Genomic DNA, 20,960 nt, shown 5'->3' on the forward strand with positions numbered 1-20,960 from the left:
AGACGGGAAGGCCTGAGTGTGTAATCAGGCCCCACCGCACAGCCTCGGCAGCACCACAGGTCTTGGATCGCTCCAGGCAGCCCGCACCTGCCCTCAGGCTGGAGATACCGGCCCACAGCACGGACGGCTCCCTGCTAAGCAAGCTCAGCGTGGCCAGCAGTGCATGGCCCTGACCGTCAGTTCTCCAAGGTTTGATTCGTCAGCATGGAAAAAGACAGTCAGTTGAGGGGAAAATACAGAAACCAGGCCATCCTGTGGATTCAGGGACTGGGCATCCAATGGGGACCCTCTGCACGGAGGAGCGAGGGGAAAGCAGAACACACGAGGAAGCAGAAAGCTGGCAGAGAAGATGATGGAGCAGGTGTGCAGAGACGAGGTCGAGGTGCTGAGAGGGAGAAAGCAGAGGAGGATTCTGTGTGTGTGTCTCTGTGTGCATGTGTGTGAAAGAGAGATTTTTGAGACCAACCTACCTGTCTCTCATACCACGAGCGCCATTCCTTCCCAGACTTCTAGCTCCTAGCTCTGTCTTATGAGGTCTAATGGGGAAGCATCCTGCCCACATGTAAGGAACTCCAGCTAATCTGGCCAGCCTCCTGTTGGGGGAAGTGACTGTCCAGGTTCTGCGGATTTTCAAAACCCCGAGTTGCCCAAGGTCAGCAGCTGTGTTATTACAAAGGCCGTAGACTGTGTTTTATCAGCGCCAGGGTGCACATCACACTGACAACAGCTCTTTGTGAGCACTGGGGGAGCCCCCAGCGCCCCGGGTCATTCCCTCACCGCCCAAGTTGTGGAACAGCTTAGTGAAGGAGGGAAGGAAGAAAAGAGAGAGAAAGAGACAGAGGAGGGAACAAAAAGAAGGGAGGAAAGAAAAAAGAGAGAAAGGAGGAAGGTAGGCAGGCAAGCAGGAAGGATGGGCACCGTCTCGGCTTCTGACCTGCCGGGACCCCTCGGCTCTTAATGGAGCCTCTGTTGCGGTCTTCCTGGTCCTTTGTCTCCCTATTCACTTACATTTTTTAAAAAGGAGACAAAGCAGGTGATGAGCACAGGGCACATGATTTTCCCTGAAGAGAGGGAGGCATCAGGCTGAGAAAAGGGATCAGATCTCAAGGGGAGCTTGTCTCAAGACCACAAACCTGGGGAAGACAGCTTGTGTGGGTCTCGATGATTTCCTTAGGTTTATACAGTGCCTTTGAAAAGAGCAAGGGGCTCTGGGGGTGAGCCCAAACATGGCAGCCTTCAGATTCCTGAGGAGGAGACCTTGAGATGGAAAAGGAACAGAAGGGATTCTCCAAGTCAGTGACTGCAGACTCAGCCCTTGAGATCAAAGTCAGGGAAGAGATTGGGAGAAATTCTTGCCAGCGTGCTTTGGAGTCCCTCTGAGCTGTTTCCAAGCTATGGTTTTCCCACCCTCTCACATCTGGTGATCAGAGGCAGCAAGACCTGGATTAAGCGTGGGGATTGTAGAGTCCCCGCTAAAGCCAGGTCCCTCCACTGAGCAGCAGGGCCCTGGGCAAGTTCTTTCAGCCCTCAGGACATCAGTTTTCCCTTCTGTAAGATGTAAGCCCCAAGATCTACCCCTTCAAGCGTTGACATGAAGTCCCAACAAAAAGGTGAAGAGGAAGTGTCCTGAAGAGCTTGACACATCACCCTTCCCGTATTAGCTTTCAGGAGACCTTACCTTTAATCACCACCTCTGTCTTCATGGCGATCATCCCCCGCTTTTGGCTCTTGTCCATGCGGGGCCCCAGAGTCTTGAAATCATCTCAGTTAAGTCTCCTTTATTCCTGCAATACCTGCCACAAAATAATCCCCAGTACGTATTCGTTAGTGGATGCAGGGGAAAAAATGAAAATCAGTGACTGGGAAAGCACACTTTCATGTATCTCCTTCCACTGCCTGTGTTCCAGGGGTTTCCTTTCTTTCATTTATTCATCGACAAAACCTCTATGCCTACAGTGTGCTCATTTGTGAAGAGACAATGAATGAAAAGTCGTCCTATCCTCGAGGTGTCTACCTAGCATTCATTCAGGAAGCATGCTGGGGGCGTCTGGACCATGAACTCGAGGACGTCAGTTTTCCTCTTGCCTTTGTGTTCCTTTCTCTCCCTTTTCTGCACAGCCAGCTCCTGTGTCTTCCTGGACAGTGTCCTGTGCAGGGACAGTCACCAGCTCCCTTTTGGGAGATACTCCTGCCTTTTCACCTTCTGGCCTGTTCCTCCTCTCCCTGTCACTCCCCTTCTCTGCACAAAGACCTCAGCGAGTCTCCTCTTCAGGAACCAAGTGGAGAGTCATCGCCAGCCCTGACCGACTGTCAGAAGTGGCCAGATGTTTATATGTCTGTCCGCTTCTTTGGTTTGGCTACCATATGCCTTCCTGGGTCTTGCTAGTCACAATATCCAAATGCCACGTCAGCTCCTTAACCCTTGCCTGTACGTCAACTTCTCATGGACCTTTGACCAAAGAAAGACTGTTCTTTCTCTGGGAAGGCAATGCTCTTAAATGAAAGCTTGTGGAAGTTCAGCCAAAAACGGGGTGCTGGAGGAAGGACACGCCCACAGAGCTGACCCGATCAGAGAGCTCAGCCCTAGTGATCCCTGAACAAAGGAGATCAGAACTAGAGTCCTTCCCCTGCGGTTTCATCTCTGGTTCCTAGATCCCAAACCCCATGCTGTAAAGCTGCTGTTGGCCATGCTATTCAGCCAATTGGAGGATGATAATCTTAGACGCATAGAGGCCAACACACTTGGACACTTGTATGAACATGTGTGTTGAACACTTGTAGGAAGCGCAGGAGGGCAGTTAAAACCAACAGGGTGCTGATGAGCCCATTTTGCATCAGATGTGCCTTTGTGTTGAGTGGTTCTCTGTGTCTGCATGGTTTATCTTTCCACCAGAGTGAATGATTTTATTAATGTCAGCTCCCCACCCCTCCCTTTATTCCATCCTAATTACTGTTATCAAAGTTTGCCCACCGCAGCCTCAGGCCCGACCAACAAGGCTACACAGAACCTAAAAATCAGCTGGAGGGTGGCGAGATGAAGCGGGCTTGTGGGGGGCAGGGGTGGGGGGAGGCCCTTGGCCACAGGGAAGTGTCCTCTGAACACTCCTTGAGGGATAAAAATAGCTCTAGGAGTCACTGAATGCTAAGTCGGCTTTCTCCCCAAACCTTGTAAGCAAGCAATCAGGATTTAACGACCCACAAATTTCCAATTTTTTAGTTTGTGGGGGGAAAAAAAAAAGTCCATCTATTTTTTTTAACCACAGAGACTCATCTTTAAAAAAAAAAGATTATTCAATGACTTCCTCCCTCTCTTTCCGATGAGGAAAACTGGACTATTTATGCTGCATTTTCAGCTTTTTTTATATATAATTTTTCATATAAATGCACATTTTCCCCTTCTTTCGGGGCGGAAATTTAACTTTTGTGGCAATGCGATGTGTGTTTAAATTACCAATTTCATAGGCAATATGTCTGATAATTGCAGAGAGATACTGAGTTAACTTGTAGCAATGAGTTTACGTGACAAAGGGAAAAATCAGTTTGTTTGCGGTAAGCAGAGAGGATAAGGCGCCGAAAACTTTACTATTTGGGGGTCGGGGAGGCACCATGGTCGGGGGGTGTGGGGAGGGAAGGCTGGGGAAGGGAGGCCCTGAAATTGCTTTTTATAATTAAAAAGGGAATCTCGGATGTTTTATATCTTGCATATTTACAATAAAACCTTTAAGTGCTTGTCAAGAGGGTAATGTGTCATTAACGGGAGACTCTGCCTCGCCTCTCCTCTCGGACATGACAGCCAGGCAGGATAAGAGAAGAGTAATTATAGTTCAGCAGGGCTGCCAGGTGTGATAAATGACTAATCAGCGCGCGGGAGCCGCCGTCCTCAAAGGAGGACTATTACAGTGTTATCAGCTGCAGGCCCGGGTGTACGGGGCCCCGAACAGGGGTGGGGACAGGACCTTGTGCGGTGCAAGCGGCTTGGCACGCCGCTCGCAAGCCCCGTGGCTGTCCCTCCGTTTTGTCACCGGCGTCTTTGTGTGGCTGCCACCGGGGGGGATGGGAACACACAGGGGCTCCAGCAGCCTGCCCGGCACTAATATTTCTATAACCCGCCCGCCGGCTCCGTGGCCACCTCCAGGCCGGGGGGTGCCTGTGGCAGGAGGGCAGTTCGGATGGCATCAGACGCTGCAAGAAGCCTGTTTACCGGGGTGGAAGCGGCCGGCATCCCCTCCTCCTGCTCGGGTCCCATGGACAGGCAGGGGTGGATGCTATGTGTAGTGTCTTTGGCCGCTTCCCCTCGTGGGAACAATGCCGAGTGGTTCCCTGGACAGGCTGACCGCGGAGTCCTGTCCCGGAAGACCCGGGGTGCTGCCCTGGAGAGGGACACTGGATCCTGGTCCTTACGCATTCTCTGACTCTGCTGAGGGGACCGAGCCCCCGTGAACCTGATTCGGTTACTTCTCAGGATCGGGACCGTTCCCTCTCCACGTGCGATAGACCATTGGAGGGAAATTCATCAGAACCCCTTTCAGACAAACTGCGCAGCACTGATGCTTTCCTTATTAGCCCTCTTGTTGGGTTTTTTTTTTTTTTTTTTTCTCCCAGCACACCAAAGGCTGGCCTCCGGGGAGCAAGACCATTTAAAATATCATGGCAAAAAAATGTACATGGGGAAAGAGGCATCTGAGTACAAGGAGGTGCTTGATGTGAAAAAGGACATAATGTGCTTTTTTAAAAAAAAGAAGAAGAAAAAATAGAGATAGGACGACACTTTTGATACAAAGGTTATTTTTATAATACTTGCATTTTTATCAGTTGACGTGTTTTCACAGGGAGCCCTGACTGAAGTCACAAAAATTACGACTCGGGCACCCGAGCTCCTTATCTGACAAATGCAATGAGAACGGGCTTGTTCTTATCAGTGAGATCAGATTTCAGAAATGAACACTGAGGACCGCGGTGTTGGCTCTGCGCACAGATAACCTTGCAGGCACGAACTCCCAAACCAGAATAAAAGAATCGTCTGTGAAATAATGGGCCCGGAAACATGGCCTCGTCACACTGTAATAGACAGTGGTGGGCGGGGGGTGAGGTGGAATCAAAAGGGGGGAAAAACTCATTTCATCTCAGTTAATGGCAGGGAAACGAAGGCAGAGGAGGACTTTCTCTGGAGCGGAGCTGGTGCGACAAAGCCCGGGGTTTCGCCGTGTCATGCACCATTTGCCGATGCACCAGGGCCCTTTTCAGGAGCGCAGAAGCCATTATTATAATGTGAAAAAGGTGGAAAGAAATACTCCTTCTGGACACTGGAAGGGCAAATGAGGTGCAAGCCTATTTTTCTTTCTTTCTCTTTTTCTCTTAGTCTCTCTCCTTTTCCTTTACAAACAGACAAGGTTCAAGTCCCCCACCCCACCCCGTGGAAAGGGCACCAAGGAGCTCAATCTGCCCTTTGAGAAACAGCTTGTCTTGGCCCCCCGAACAGCACCTTTTGTGACTTAGCTGGCTGGAAAGGAGCACAAGTATGTCCTGATCGCAGCGTCTCCCTGCTCACTTTATTTCTGACTAAGAGAAAGCTCTTAGGAAGAAAGAGGGACAGAGGTATCTCGGAGCACGTGGCCAGCCTCAGCTCTGCCTGACTTCCTCTCTGTAACCCACCCTGCAGAAGGGTGCATGTGGCCAGGGCACAGAATAAGAAGATGAAAAGAAAGGTTTCCTTTACTTTACATATTTATTTTTTATTTTTTGTGGTCTTCAGCTGTAATAGAGAATGACTCCTGAACACTGCTGGATGGCCATCCAAGCTCTTTGTAAATTACAGAACCCAAGTTAGGACTTAGAGGCTGATTAAAATGAGTTTCCCCCCCTCCCCACCCCCTACAACTGAGACATAAATATGGTTGTTGCTGTCCTAAAGAAAAAAAAGAATTGAAAATGATAAAGTTCCAACCTGGCTTGTTCCTATGTGGTTTATGGGGACAGCAAGATTGCATACAGAGCCAGCATTTGCTTCTCAGGACTGCTAAAGTGTGAAGAACAGCACTGACATCCCAGTCTTCAATAAATCACTATAAAAATGTTTATGAACCCTGCAATTTACTGTCTTTTAAATGCAAATTGAAAGGGGCACCATTGCAAGTGTAAAGGAGATCCGAGGTGGCCTGCAGGAATTATAAGATGTTGCAGTGGGTTTGGAGGATTGTGTGATCTTAAACGGGACCATTTCCAAGTGATTTTTGCATTTATACCTCTCTGACAGTCGGGTTAATTTATTAACGAGCTTGCTGTGGATTTGCAGGGAGGGTGGAGGCTGGCTCCCTTAAACAGGGACTTTGAGCAAATGACATTTTTCATTTTACCGAAGGAAGAGGGAACTGGTGATGCAAAACGAGATCCCAAAAGTAGTTTGAACAAAGTAAGATGAGAACATGGCCCTTTTAGGGGAAATCCGCTCCTGCTTAGCTTGTTTTGTTTTCTGTTTTTAAGAAAACTCTCATCTTCCTTAAATAAAATCTCCATTTGAAGATGTTGAAAACTTGTGGTTAGAGGAGGGAAACTTGAAAAGGGTGGACTTGAGCCATCCTGTGGTGATATGATAGACCCATTTATAGCCAAAGGCTCCCTAGAAGGTAGAGCTCACTTTATGGTTTGGGTACCACATGGATGGTTTTTCTGCCTTCTTACTTAGCAAGTGCCAGGCAGAAAAATGAAGCAGAAAGACTGTGACAGAGCTCTAGTCCAGGCTGGCCTCTTCTGAGTCCCGTTACGCTGTTCCTGATTTTAGGTTACATTTGACCCCTGGCTTCCCCACCTGTAAAACTTCCGCTGAGTCTGCAAGGAGCTGATGCATATGTCAAGTACTTAGCACGGGACCGGAGGATCCCACGGGTCAGGATCCGTAATTATCAGCTCTATTTTCCCTTTCTGCTGCTCCCCACACCTGCCTGTCTTCCCTAATGAACTTGGGAGAAGAGAGGATTCAGAGACTGTGGTCGGTTTACATCGCTGTATGGACGAGAATTAAGATTGCATTGATGCAGGGAGACGCTAGTGTGTATCACACCGCACTCCCCACCCCCCCAACCCGCCGCCCCCACCATGCGAATCAGGCCAGCAGGGACAGGTACAGTGAAAGAAAAAACAGCCCATGAAAACAGGTTGCTCTGCAATTCTGCCCACAGTTCCCTTCCCGTTGCCCACCTGCCTCGTGTGGAAAAACGCCCAAAGTAGGCCGTGTTTATAGAGCCACTGCTTGCAGAACACTCCCCCAGCTTGCAGCATACTCCACAGAGCCACGTCCTCACTCGCTGCTCCTGCAAAAAAAAAAAAAAAAGCATTTTGCTTGTTTTCAAACACCAGCCTCTCATGCGGGTGGGGGGGGCCAGGCGTGGATCTGTTCTTGGCAGCCCCCGCTCCAGCGTGCGTCCCTGGCAAGGCCTGCCTGCCGACAGCGCGGCCATGGAGCGGGCTGTCGGATCCGTAGTCATTACGCCATCTGCTTCTCCCGTCTTCTGCTCTTCAGCACAGGCATATGTTCACGGGGTTTGTGTGCGTGTATATATGTGTCGGGCAGGGCGCTTTCTTCTGGGGGAGGAGAAGGAGGGGGTCACCCATCCCTGCCTGCCTTCCCAGAGACCCCCAACCCAAACTGAAATGAAATTTTAAATGATTGCAAAGTGAGTGCTCTTAGCAGGACATTTTCTTGGGGGGAGGGGGGCAGTTGTCATCTCCTGAAAATCATCCCAGTATCCCAGTATCAGTTTGGGAGAAAATGTAGCTTTTGTGTCTATAGATAATGTATGAGGTGTGTGACTAACTTTTGTTTCCTTTCTGGTCTTGATCACCTTCAACAGAATTAAAAAAAGAAATGGGTTCACTGTTATCTCTGTATATCATATGGGCCCCACCTCCCCATTCCAGATTTATGTTTTATTTTTAGACTTTCACAATCCTCCGTTCTTTCTTGATTTCAGCTGAAGAGTAGTGTGGTGCCTATACAATGGACTCGTGCTACTGATCACACACTCAGCCTAACGAACGGTGGATTTGCACCAGATTTATGTCTTCCCACCCCCGCCCCCATCCCTCTTAGACCCTTTTCTATCTGTTATTCCCCTTGAAGGAAATACTCAGTCTGGTTTGTGGGAAGATAGCAATCATAAGGTCAGCCGGGCACGGGGTAGAAACCGGAATAGATTTTCTATGCAGATTTCATGCTGCCTTCCTGAAAATTTCTGAATATTTTGCAGCCTAATGTTTATGAGCATCCAAAATTCTTTAGGAAAAATTGGCACGATGCAAGTCAAACGGGGACATTTTCCTTTTGTGCTTGTGTCCCACGACGTGTGGACACGCACGTCCACTCTCCCCTTCTCATTCCAAGTGCTGAAACCCCTCTGCCTTCTGCCCTGAAGTCTGAGCTTCTCTTGTGAAGGATCTGCGGATGTTCATGCCTTGTCCTTAGGTCCAAAGCAGAGTCCACTGCCTGCACGGAAGGTGCTGCATGTGTGTTTGTGGAATTGAACAACTCTGTGACATGGAAGATTTCTGATGAAGGACTGAGACAAATATATAGAAATAGAGGTGCTTAAGCACGGTGGTTAATCCCTGGAGTCATTTTGAGTTCAAATCTTGGCTCTACTACAAAAATCCAGGTGCTGTTAAGACGAGTTAATTTAGTTAAGCCTCAGTTTCTCAGTATGTACAATGGGTATATTAATAATACCTCCTCCCTGCAGAATTTGTGATAAGATTTAGATGACCTAATGGGACAGGAAAGTGCCTAGAACAGTGCTTGGCATTAGTGAAGGGCTCTTTGTTATCCATAAAGCTTGTCAACCTCTACCTTGAAATGCTTCCAATGAAGGCCCACTTGAAGGCACTAATCTGACCATTAACTTCAGGGTGTATCTCTGAAGTTCTCTCCTGTTAGCATCCGTGAAGTCTGTGCACATCTCGAGGACCCCCTGAGGCAGGAGGCAGTGAGGCTTTGCCATTGCCTCTGCATAAAGAAACATCCGAAGTGCCAGTGAACAGAATCTACAGGGGTAGGTACCAACAGCTTGAAAGGAAATCCCAGAGATCTGATGCCAGCACCTTCTAGAAACCAGATGGTTGCTGGGTGGAGGGCCAAGTGGGTATAGCGACATTCCAGAAGTGGGAAGCAGAAGTAGGTTTGCTCAGCACAGTCATAGCGCCAACTCGATAGCCCAGTGCCAGTGGGTTTTGTTTTTATAATGGATTCTTCTAAGAAGGCCTGCATCCCCCTTGCTTTTGATGGCACAGATGACAGTGTATGGAGAAACGTGGGCATCAGTGATGAAGAGTTAAAATGTTATTCGGGGGAGAGAGATTCTTATTACTGTGAAGACATTTGAGTAATGCCCAATGTTTTCCTCGCTTTTACTTTTTACTGTATGCAGAAGGGTTATCTATGACAAAAATATCTAATTAAACCTCAAAGAGTTCTTTAAAAATAAAAGAAGTATAAAATAAGGGAGTCTAAGCAATAGGAAAGTATTGTGCCATATTTTAACTGACATTCTTTGTTTTATTAGTGCAAAATAATCTTAGATTCAGTGCAAAACAGTATCTTATCCCCTGATAGAGATATTTAAAGGAATTCTTTGTACTTCGGGGCTTAAGGCCAGAATCCTTCCAGTGGATCCCCACCGCACCCCTGGAGTTTGACCCTGCTCACCCCTCCAGCTCCATCCCAGTTCCCTGCACCCCCACTTCTTCGGTTTCTCGGCTACCTCCACACTGGCACGCCATCAACACCTACCTCACAAGATCCCGCCACTGTCAAATATTCTTCCTCCTTGTCGCTCTTTAGACCCCATCGAACAGTGGCTCCAAAGACGTCCACCTCCAAATGGCTACAGCCTGTGGATGTGTTAGGTCACAGAGCAAACGGAGCATTAAGGTTGCAGAGGGAACTGAAACTGCTGATCAGCACACCGTAAAATTGAGAGAATATCCTGCATGATCCAGGTGGGCCTGCTATCATCACAGGTTTCCTTAATGGGGGCAAAGGGAGGCCGAAGAGTCACGACCAGAGTGAAACAGCAGAGGGAAAAGGCTCGGTTGGCATCTTTAAAGATGGAGGAAGGGGCCACAAGCTGAGGGATGCAGTGGCCTCTGGAAACAGAGAAAGACAAGGAAAGAAATCATCCCCCAGGGCTTCCAGAAAGGAGCGCAGTCCTGCTGACACCTTGATTTTAGCCCAGCGAGACCCACTTTAGACCTCTGAACTCCAGAAGTACAACAAAGTAAATTTGCGTAGTTTTAAGCCATTCAGTTCAGTTTAGTCGCTCAGTCATGTCCAACTCTTTGCAACCCCATGAATCGCAGCACGCCAGGCCTCCCTGTCCATCACCAACTCCCAGAGTTCACTCAAACTCATGTCCATCGAGTCGGTGATGCCATCCAGCCATCTCATCCTCTGTCGTCCCCTTCTCCTCCTGCCCCCAATCCCTCCCAGCATCAGAGTTTTTCCAGTGAGTCAACTCTTTGCATGAGGTGGCCAAAGTACTGGAGTTTCAGCTTTAGCATCATTCCTTCCAAAGAACACCCAGGACCGATCTCCTTCAGAATGGACTGGTTGGATCTCCTTGCAGTCCAAGGGACTCTCAAGAGTCTTCTCCAACACCACAGTTCAAAAGCATCAATTCTTCGGCTCTCAGCTTTCTTCACAGTCCAACTCTCACATCCATACATGACCACAGGAAAAACCATAGCCTTGACTAGACAGACCTTTGTTGGCAAAGTAATGTCTCTGCTTTTGAATATGCTATCTAGGTTGGTCATAACTTTCCTTCCAAGAAGTAAGCATCTTTAATTTCATGGCTGAGATCAGCATCTGCAGTGATTCTGGAGCCCCCCGAAATAAAGTCAGCCACTGTTTCCACTGTTTCCCCATCTATTTCCCATGAAGTGATGGGACCGGATGCCATGATCTTCGTTTTCTGAATGTTGAGCTTTAAGCCAGCTTTTTCACTGTCCTCTTTCACTTTCATGAAGACGCTTTTTAATTCCTCTTCACTTTCTGCCATAAGGGTGGTGTCATCTGCATATCTGAGGTTATTGATATTTATCCCGGCAATCTTGATTCCAGCTTGTGCTTCTTTCAGCCATTAAGTTTGGAGTAATTTGTTACAGCAGCTGTCAGGAACTCATACACCTTCTACAAACCTTTCTCGGAGATTCCTCTCCAGCCCCACCACGGGCTCTCAGAGCACCCAGCGTCACTCCTCCATTGCACTGCCACCTTTCGTCATTGTGCACTTATTTGGGTGATTGTTTCCTTGATGCCCACCTCCCCGTCCGCCTGTCACCCCCGGAAGAGCAGGCATTGTTTGTCTGTCACTGTTGTTGCCGCGGCAGCTCAGGACCCACCACTGCCCTGGGAGGAACTCAGTGTCTGAGGAATGAATGAATGAATGAGTGAAGGAGTCAGTGACTCCATGAATACGGTGATGAATTCACCCACAGGAGAAAGAAGGACTAGCCTCAATCAGCTTGAATTAAGCTATCCCCCATCCGGTGCCAGCCAGGGAACAGCAATTTCATCTGGGTGATGAACATCTGAACGAGGAACGAAGGTGAAGTCCCCGACCCAGTCTGGTTAGACACAGGCCGGCAGCGCGGCCTCCCCTCCCAGGACAGAGGCCTTCCCCACCACACACAAATCCAGCGCCCCCCTCCCCCACCACCCCCCATCTCAGCAGGGGGAATCAGGCTGAATATTTCTTTAAGGCATGCTGTTGAGTTTCTTCTGGTGGAGTGAAGGATTTGTAGCAAAACCCAGCATGTAACTTGAGTGTTCTGCGGAGCCAGATACCGGTGCCAAGCTAAATTTGTGTGTGCAGCTTCTGTTTAAGGCAATTATATAGTGTGTAATACCCAGTAGAGAAATTAAGTCCAAGTACATTTTGCCCATAGAGATTATCCTCTCAGTTGGATTTATTTTAAACAAGTTTTGCTCCTTATACATTAAGGTGCATGCAATAAATCACTTATGTAATAAACTGCACTATATTACGTGGGGGGGAAAAAAGAGCCAAGGGCGGGGTGGGGGTAGACTTCAGAGGGAGCCAGACCTCAGGCCCACGGAGGGAGGGGAGAGAGGAGGCAGTGTGGCGGGCGGGGGTGGCCGTGCAGCGGGAGGTTGGAACCGGTACAAACAGCAGCCTCTCCGCCGCGGAGCTCGGGATGCGGCTGCAGGGAGTTGCTTATGTAATAACTGCAGAAAGAGTTACAGGATTGCCTCGTAGAACAGCCTCCTGGCCTGTGTTAATTACCAGCAGTCTACAGTGAGGCTGGAGGCGGGAAACAAAAGCGATGTAAGATTTTATTAAAGATGAGAAAATGGGGGGCGGGTGTGCTCTTGGGGAACCACCGACTCAGGCGATAGAGATGGGTAGTCAAGATAAATAGCAGGCATAATAATCCAGGAACAAATACAGGATGCCCAGCACAATTTGAATCTCAGATGGACAGAGACTTCTGGTGTGAGCCTATCCTCCGGAATATTTGGGATGTAACAAACTAAGACATCACTCGCTGTCGATCTGGAATTCACGTGTCGTCAGGCATCTTGTATTTTTCATTTTTAATTGTTAAAATGTATTTCTTTCTGGCTGCACTGGGTCTTCGTTGCTGCATGGGCTTTGCTCTAGTTGCTGTGAGTGGGGGCTACTCTCGCGTGGCGGTATGTGGGCCTCTCATTGCAGACGCTTCTCTTGCAGCAGAGCATGGGCTCCGGAGCGCAGGCTTAGTAGGTGCGGTGAACGGGCTTAGTTGCTCCACTGCATGCCGGATCTTCCCGGACCAGGGATCAAACCTGCATCTCCTGCGTCTCCTGCATTGGCAGGCTGATTCTTTACCATTGAGCCACCAGGGAAGCCCCCGTCTTGTATTTTTACTTGGTAAATCTGACAACTCTTGCCACAGCAGAATTACCAATGACCACTGTTATTAGATCCACTACTCCGCACTCTCATTTTGTCAAGGGCTTCAAGGACGTTGTCTCCTTTAACCTGCACAAGCAAACTAGGGCAGCACTGTGTTTATTCCCATTTCGTGGAGGAGTAAACTGAGGTTTATAAAGGTTCAACTACCTGCCTGGCCTTTCACTCCATATGTAAAGGGAGGATCCAGGCTTCACACCAAAGCCTGTCTGACTCCAAAAATTCGTGCTCACATTCACTAACTTCTCCAACCTCTTCTGGTTGCTGATTTGGAGAAAGAACTCTAAGATGAAACATGCTGAAGGAGGCTGTCCGTTCTCCTCAATGCAGGTATGCACTCGAGCTCAGAAATCCAGGCTGTTTAGGAAAGAAAAATGATAGTGCTCGGAAAACCATTTAGAAACTTCCTGGCACGCACGCCTGGCTTGCCACGGGGTCTGTGCCATGGGGCCCTGATGCCCACGTCAGGAACAAGACAACCCAGACCCCACTGTTTCCCAACCGGAGAGCCTCCTGCAAGAACCCTCCTCACTGGAGAGCAAAGAACAGCCACCCCGCACAACATGTTTGCCATCTTCTCACTTTGAGAGCCCAATAAAGCTCAGTAAGAATCAGACGTGGATAAGCTGCTGGTAATTTATGATTTAAGGCAGCATTGTGTAAAAATAGGCAATGAAACCGAAAGGCAATCAAACTCTATTGTCACATGGAGCGAGAGGCAAGAGGGACGTGATCTACCATTTGCCGTCAGCCTGCTCCATGCCTGAAACCTCACGTGTGTATCTCATTTCACCCTCCCGGTTGTTAGCAGTGGGGCCTTGCTCATGTGTCTCTTCCTAAGACACAAAGTACCCCCACAGTCTGCCGTGGGAACAGCTCTCTTTTAAGAGAGCTCCTGATTTTCTGAGTCAGGACTCTGCATAGGACTTGGCCGGCTGGATCTCCTGTTCCACGTGGCCATGGCTGGGATTCACGTAGTGGTGTTCTGTCGGAGAGAGGGCTGTTCTGGGGTGTCTAAGATGGCTTTTCCCACATGCCCAGTGCCTTGTAGGGCTCAGCCGGGCTCTGGCATGGTAGTCTCAGCGTGGTTGCACTCCCATAAGGCAGCTCTTCAGCAAAAGGGCAGAAGCCCCTTGGTTTTTCTGAGCCAGCCCCAGTGTCATAGGGCATCAAGTCCGCTTGCACCAGGGGAGCAGTCCCCCACCACCCGATTCACAGGCAAGAGTGTAGACTCTGCCTCTGGACAAAAGGAGGACGGGAGAACCTGGAACAGATATTAGAGCTGTCATGGGCCTTCGCTCTTGTCTCCGCCGCCCCCCCTTTTTAAAAATATTATTTCTTGTTTATCGGCATGCTGGGTCTTTGTTGCTGTGCTGGCTTTTCTCTAGTTACGGCAAGTAAGACGACTCTATAGCTGCGTTGCGGTGCGTGGGCTTTTCATCGTGGTGGCTTCTCTCCTTGCAGAGCGCAGGCTCTGGGCACGTGGGCTCAGTAGTTTGGTGCACAGGCTCAGCTGCCCTGCAGCGTGTGGGATCTTCCTGAACCGGGGATGGAGCCTGTGCCTCCTGCACCATCAGGTAGAGTCTTAGTCACTGGACCACCAGGGAAGTCTTGCTTCTCCACTTGTCAAGTGAATTATTCCCCCAGACCTCTGTGTGGCCCCGTCCTCCTTACCCGCTAGGTCTCTTTCACGTGTCAGCTCTTCAAAGAGCTGCCCATTCTACAGCACCACCCCTCCCCCCCGTATGACTGTGCATCCCTGACCCCCCTCTGCCATAATCTACCCACAGCAGACGGCCCCTAGGGGCGTGGGCCCTGATTTGTTCAGCTTGCTCACGGCTGTTGCCCAGTGCCCGCGTAGAGCCGCGTCACGCACGTAGGTGACTCTGCGTGTGGAACTATCACGTGAGTAAGGATGCCCGGCAGTACCGGCCACTGGCCCAGGATTGGTGGACGCCACCTCCTCCAGGGAGAATTCCTGGGATAACAGAGAATCCATTCATGTCTACCAGGCAGACTTGAATCATTCTTATTTCCCCTTGGCCCAGGAGTAAGGAGCAGAGCTGAAGAGTAGGTGGGAGACAGAAAAAGTGGCGGTCAGAGGCAGACCCCGTTAGTGTCGGCCCCGCCAGCAGGGTCTGCGGTTCCCATTATAGCCTTGGTGGGCGAGGCCGCCGTGTGACTGTGGGCGCACAGCAGCGCTCAGGAGCCCCCGCGCATGCACATTCCTCATCCCTCTTCAATGGCCTTTTGAAGCCCATATGTTCCGTCCACCCTGACTTCTGTTTATACTGGTGCAGAGTGAGGGCTGCTCAGATTCTGGGAGTTTCATGGGAAGGAATTAAATGTGTTTGGAAAATACTTGAAAGTCCAGCTGTGTGTGTTTTAGTTTTATATTTAGCCTTAAATTAGAGACTCCATACACCTCAAGTCATAAAAAGGCACTGCAGGGGCTTACTTCTCTTCCAGTTCACGGGGGCCACGCACCTAGGTGAGATCTGAGTCTTTGTAGTTTTTTTTTTCTTCATTGTTTAATTCCAGGGTTTACTTCTGGCCTTCATGCTTTTAGAGGTCTCCTCGTGTGTTTCAGAAGGAAGTAACTGCTGTTGTTTTCGCTTGAATGTAGTAAAAGAAAAGGGAGGTGGAGAAAAATGTTTAAAGAAAAGAAAAAAAAACCAAAAAGAAGGAAATGGAGGTGGGTGGGCAAGAAGAAGGAAGCAGCGTAAACCTGGACATTTTGGTGCCGTACCCTGTGCTGGGCACGTGGGCTCGTTAACCCTCAGCACCCCCTTGGAACAGGGGAACTGAGCCTTGGCCGGGCTGGGAAGCTGCCTGCCCTTCTCTGAGGCTCACTCTTGGCTCTCAGCATCACCTTACTCTCTGCCTGTGGACCTGAGGCTTCCCGGCCCCCCTCACCCCTTCCCCCAGCTAAAGTCCCCAGGAGCCAGTCTCGGGCCCGAGTCCACGGCTACTTTGCTGAGCCTTGGGAGGTGAAGGAACGCCTGATTCCCCAGCATCATTTCCTACCCACCCAAGGGCAGAGGCACAAGAGCCAAGCTCGCCTGTGGCCACAGGCAGTGGTCTCACGTTGGAGTGTCCCGGCAAGCTGTAGCAGAGTGCCGCGAAGTCACAGGCTGAGAACCACAGACACACGTCACCTCACGCTCTGGGGGCCTTGCTCTCTCTGCAGGACCTCGCTCTCCCTGAAATCCTGGGGGAAATTCCTCCCCTTTCCTTTCTAGCTCCTGGCATTTCCTGGCACCCTTTGGCCTTTTTTGGTGCACAGGCAGTTCACCCCAAATACTCGTGGGGCTCTGTGTTAGTCTTCTGTTGCTGCTGTAATTAACTGTCACAAACCTAGGACCTCCGACAAGCCGGATTTGTGATCGTACAGCTCTGTATAAGGCAGAAGCCCAACATGAGCCTCTGTGGGCTGAGATTGGGGTGCGGTCAGGGCTGTGTCCCCCCCGGAGGCTCTTGGTAAGAACCTGTTCCCCTGTCCTTTTTACCTCCTAGAGGCCTCTCACTGGACTCAGGGCCCCCTCTGTCCACCTTCAAAGCCAGTGACATCAGGCCAAGCCCTGCAAACCCTGACGTCCTTCTGACTCTCCGTTCAGACTCCTTCTTCCGCTCTTGAGGACCTTTATGATTCCATCAGATCCTCTGGATAACCCAGGCTAATCTTCCCATTTTAACGTCAGCAGTCCACTTGTCACACGTCAGGCTCCGTGCTGAGCAAAGAGGACACCGCAGTAAATGACTCAGACAAGGCCCTATGCTCGCAGAACTTACACGCTGCTGAGCGTGAAGGGCAAAGGAGAAGTCAGCGGGCACATCCCAGGAAGTGCCAGCGGCGTGGGCGAAACTAGCAAGGCAGTGTGAGGGAGAATAACAATGGGGAGGGCTCACAGAACCAGAATAATCAAGGCGAGCACCCCGAGGAACCCGAGAGCTCAATAAAGGGCCGTCGTGTCCGCTGGGGAAGGGCGTTCCACACGAAAGGGCCAGAAAACGGTGGCTCTGAGGCCTTCAGAATAACCACTGGCTGCTTTCCACTGTCTCTCTTGGAGAAGGCAAGCCAGGATGGTGGTCAGTGGCTGTTGCAGTGATCCAGGGGAGAGATGACAAGGGCGGGCTGAATCATAGACCCCAAGGGTATCCGTGTGCTGATCCCCGGGTTGCATGAACGTCTCCTTATACGGCAGAAGGGGATCTGTTAATGTGAGTCAGTTAAGGATCTTGAGATGAGGAGTGACGGGTGGTTGGGAGTGGGATGAAGTCATCACAAGGGTCCTTACAGCAGAGGCAGAGGGAGCTTTGACTACGGAATTAGGAAACGTGGTGATGGAACCGAAAGGCTGGAGTGACAGAGGGAAGGAGTCATGAGCCCAGGAGTACAGGCGGCCTCTGTAAACCGGGGAGGCAAGGGAACCGATTCTCCCCAAGAACGCCCAGCAGGACCCAGCCCTGCGCACACCGCGACGTCAGCCCGGCACACCTGATTTTGGCCTCCTGGCCTCCAGAAGCTGAAGAGGATAACTTTGTGGTCTTTCAAACCACTGAGTTTGTGTACTCCGTGACGGCAGCAGTAGGGAACTCGTGTGTCTTGCCAAGGGTGTGCTGTCGGATGGAGAGGAGGGACCCAGTTCAGGAGATCTTTGGGATTCAGTATTGGCAGGGCTTGGTCCCCATGGGGTGGGGTGAGGAGAGGGGCAGAGGACTCAGGGTGAATCGGAGGTCCCTAACTTGCGTGCCTGAAAGGAGGACAGTGTTGCTGACTGAGATAGGAAGGAGAAGCGGAGGGAGCAAGGAGAGGAGAGTTTGGGGTGTGTCGAGATTGAGCTGAGGGCAACGCCCAGCAGGTGCCTGAGATGTGGTTCTGGAGTTCAGCAAATTTGGGCTGAAGATCCAGCGTCAGGCTGGGGTCCTGAAACACTGTAACATGAATGCGTGAATGAATGAATGAGTGAATTCCTTGGACTGAGGGCCCCGTTTCTTTGCTGGCTAGTGGCTGGGCACTGCTCCCAGCCCCTCCAGCCTGTTCTCAGGTCCTTGCCACGTGGCTCCGTCATAGAGGCTATCACAACACGACTGTTCACTCCTTCAGGCCCACAGGGACGTCTTAATCTCTGTCTTCAGGGAGGGCTCAGTCGCTTTTCAGGGGTCACCTGATTAGGTCTGGCCCGCCCAAGATCATCTCCCATTGGATGAACACCAAGCTCACTGCTTCAGGACCTTAATTCCATGTGTGAAATCCATCCACCTCCATTGGACAGCATAACTACAGCCTTGGGAGCTGGCTGTCCCCTATTTCTGGGTCTTAGCCACTCCACAGTTGAGAGAATTGTAAGGGTGTCTGTTGTAGGAGGTGGGAATCTAGGGGAGCCTTTTAGAATCCTGTCTCCCAGTCTATGATATTCACACATCACAGATGTTGAAACTGAGACTCAGAAGCTTAGTGCAACTTGCCCAAGGCCACTGACGGACAGCTGGGCTTCAGGTCCAGGGCCATGATGCTTGCAGCATCAGGCTGGACCTCCCCTCCCCTTCCTCTTTCCCCCTCCCCTCTCCCCCTCCCCACTCCCTCATCCTCCACTTGAAGGCAGTGACCTTGCTGTTCACCACCTCCAGAGGAGTGCAGGTCACCGCACCTGTCCCAGGCTTTGTCCTCCAGCCTCGAGAGCTTCCACCTGCATCCGGAGACTAGAAGGGAACTGAACTGGTGCCAGGGCCTTTAAATGGAGCCACGCTGGTGTAATGAGCAGCACGTGCACAGAGGGGCAAGCTAAAAATGTCCCCGACCTTCTGAAAAACAAAACAAAAAAGGTACGGCTAGGCCAGGTATCGAGTCAGCTCCGTGACATTAATGCAGTTATCCTGGTTCAGGGTCAGATTTATTCACCATTAAGCCTGTTTTAACTTGATTGCCAACAAGTCTTGTATTATTTAGAGGAATTGACGGAGCTGGCTGGGGGAGGTGACACAGAGGCCACCTCGCTCTTGCGGACTTAGTAGGTGATCACGGTGGCTGCGCAGTAGTGATCACTCTGTGGGCTCCTTGGAGCTGTTTCATGAAACCAGGAATATGATGCGAATGTCGCGCACTGGAACACTGTGAATGGTTTGAGCTGTCTAGCCTCCAAGATTGTCCTGTTTTTTGTAGCTGAATGTGGGGCTTGTGGGATCTCGGTGGCTGGGGCTGCTGCTCGAAGGGGGCTGTGGTCGTTCCACTCAGGCATTAAATATGCACTGGTCTCTAACTGGGTGCTAAGAACTGGGTCAGGGCCGGAGAGAGTGGTTGAGTACAAAGGAAACTGTAGATGCGGCTTTGGGGAACTTTTGCTGCAGACGTCAGTCAGACCTTCATACAAAGAAATGTGGTGTTGCAACCCGGGTCCGCGCTATACGGGAGAGGACCACCCCAGACGGTTGTTGCTGTTTAGTTGCTAAGTGCTCCCCAACTCTTTTGCAACCCCATGGACCCCCATGGGCCAATCTAGCCCTCCATTCTTGTTTCTGTATTTAAATCTCTCTTACAATTCCTCTCTTCTTTATCACACCCAAGAAAATCAACACTATACCTGAAATTTTTTTAATTTTAAAAATAAAAAAAAAATAAATAAATAAATGTTGATAACTAAAAAAAAAAAAAAAACACTGTTCCAGTACTTGTCAGTCTGTATTCAGATTTCCCCAGTTGTTCGTGCTTTGCTTGCTGTTTGACCCAGAGCCCAGTGGAGAGTCCCCTTGCGTTTGGCTTTCATGACACTTGAGTCTCCCCCAACCAGGGCCTGCCTCTTTGCTGCCATCTGTCCCCATGACCTTGGCGTTTCTGAGTCATCCAGGGGACCCTCTGGCTACCACACTGAGACTCACCAGCACGGCCAAGGCAGGCAGCAGGGAGGTCCTCTCAGCCGGGCGGGTCCAGGGGGCCTTCTGCAGGGAGTGGGCGTCTTCCTTCCCTGCTCCATCCAACGCGACCGCCGCTCACCGCTCCAGAGGACTCGGCATGGGGCCGGCATGACTGAGCCTCTGCATTTTAATCGTGTCTCATTGTGATCAATTTCAAGAGCCGCCGAGGGCCCAGTGGCCACTGTGCTGGGCCGTGCAGCTCCACGCCGAGAGATGGCTGCGCTCAGTTGCTGATTATGGGAATGAATGGTGGGGCGGGGGGTGCTGGGGTTGCAGGGGAAGTCCAGGCCGAAGACACAGTGCGTGCAGAGGGCGAGGGGGTCCGCAGGACAGGAAATAACACTGCTGTCTGCCAAGCCGGTGGCCAGCCAGCCCTGGGATATAGCCGGCCGCTGTTCAGCTCCAGGTCCTCTTTTCCTCCAGGTCATACCCCCCCAGCGCGGCGCGCAGCAGAAGGAAGGCATAAGGCAAGCGGCACCAGCCAGCGGGCCCTTGATGGCCCTGCGTCAGCGCTCCGTCAGCTACCCAGCTCTCTGCCTCCTCTGCTCCTGCCCTGCCCTCGGGGGACTCTGCGTCTGGGGTGCAGAGGGAGCCCATCCCTGCCTCCTCCTGGGGCATGGGCACCTCACCTGTCCTCCTCGGGGTCTGCTTAGCCCTCAGCCTCTTCAGGGGAGTAGGGAGAGAGGGATTGATGTGTCTGACTGCACAGATCCACTCTCACCCCCATCTTGTCCCTCCTCAGTTCTGGTGACTCTTTATCTCCCCTGCAGTTGTCTTTTTTTCCCCCCCTTTTTAACTTCCTCTTTTTCTCGGTGCTGTTTTCTTGAGTAAAATGCGAGGTTTCCACCAAGTAGTTCAAAGCTCCGTCATCGGTCACCAGCTCGTCCTATGCATGCATGTTGACGACCAGGGATGCTGCCTGTTATTCTGGTTCCCACCTGTCCTCACTTGTCCCACTCGGCCAACTTGCCGAGGGTTAAGGCTTGTGGCGCCAGGGTCTGTGTCTCCCCCCAGGCTGGCGGGTGGATGTATTAGTCCACTGAAGTTGACTTGGAGAAACAATCTGAAGTCACACGGGAGCTC

At 50.8% G+C, this 20,960-nt stretch overlaps 1 protein-coding gene across 5 annotated transcripts in view; it reads left to right on the plus strand.

The window, feature by feature from the left end:
* Window positions 1–20,960, plus strand: part of WWOX (WW domain containing oxidoreductase) — a 907,382-nt gene that overhangs the window by 713,193 nt on the left and 173,229 nt on the right. For 2 of the 5 annotated variants that reach the window (XR_015145280.1, XM_086350010.1), the window contains one exon: window positions 1–20,960. This exon is cut by the window's right edge. The exons of the other annotated variants lie outside the window; for them this stretch is intronic. Coding sequence is in view for 1 of the 2 variants with exons in the window: in XM_086350010.1 (XP_086206136.1) it covers window positions 1–16 (16 nt within the window). In the remaining variant the exon portion in view is untranslated. 5 annotated transcript variants of the gene reach the window in all.

This window comes from Bos grunniens, chromosome 18, assembly GCF_055505025.1.
Source record: "Bos grunniens cultivar Pamir isolate PY7600 chromosome 18, Bosgru_T2T1.0, whole genome shotgun sequence".
Classification (NCBI taxonomy): domain Eukaryota; kingdom Metazoa; phylum Chordata; class Mammalia; order Artiodactyla; family Bovidae; genus Bos; species Bos grunniens.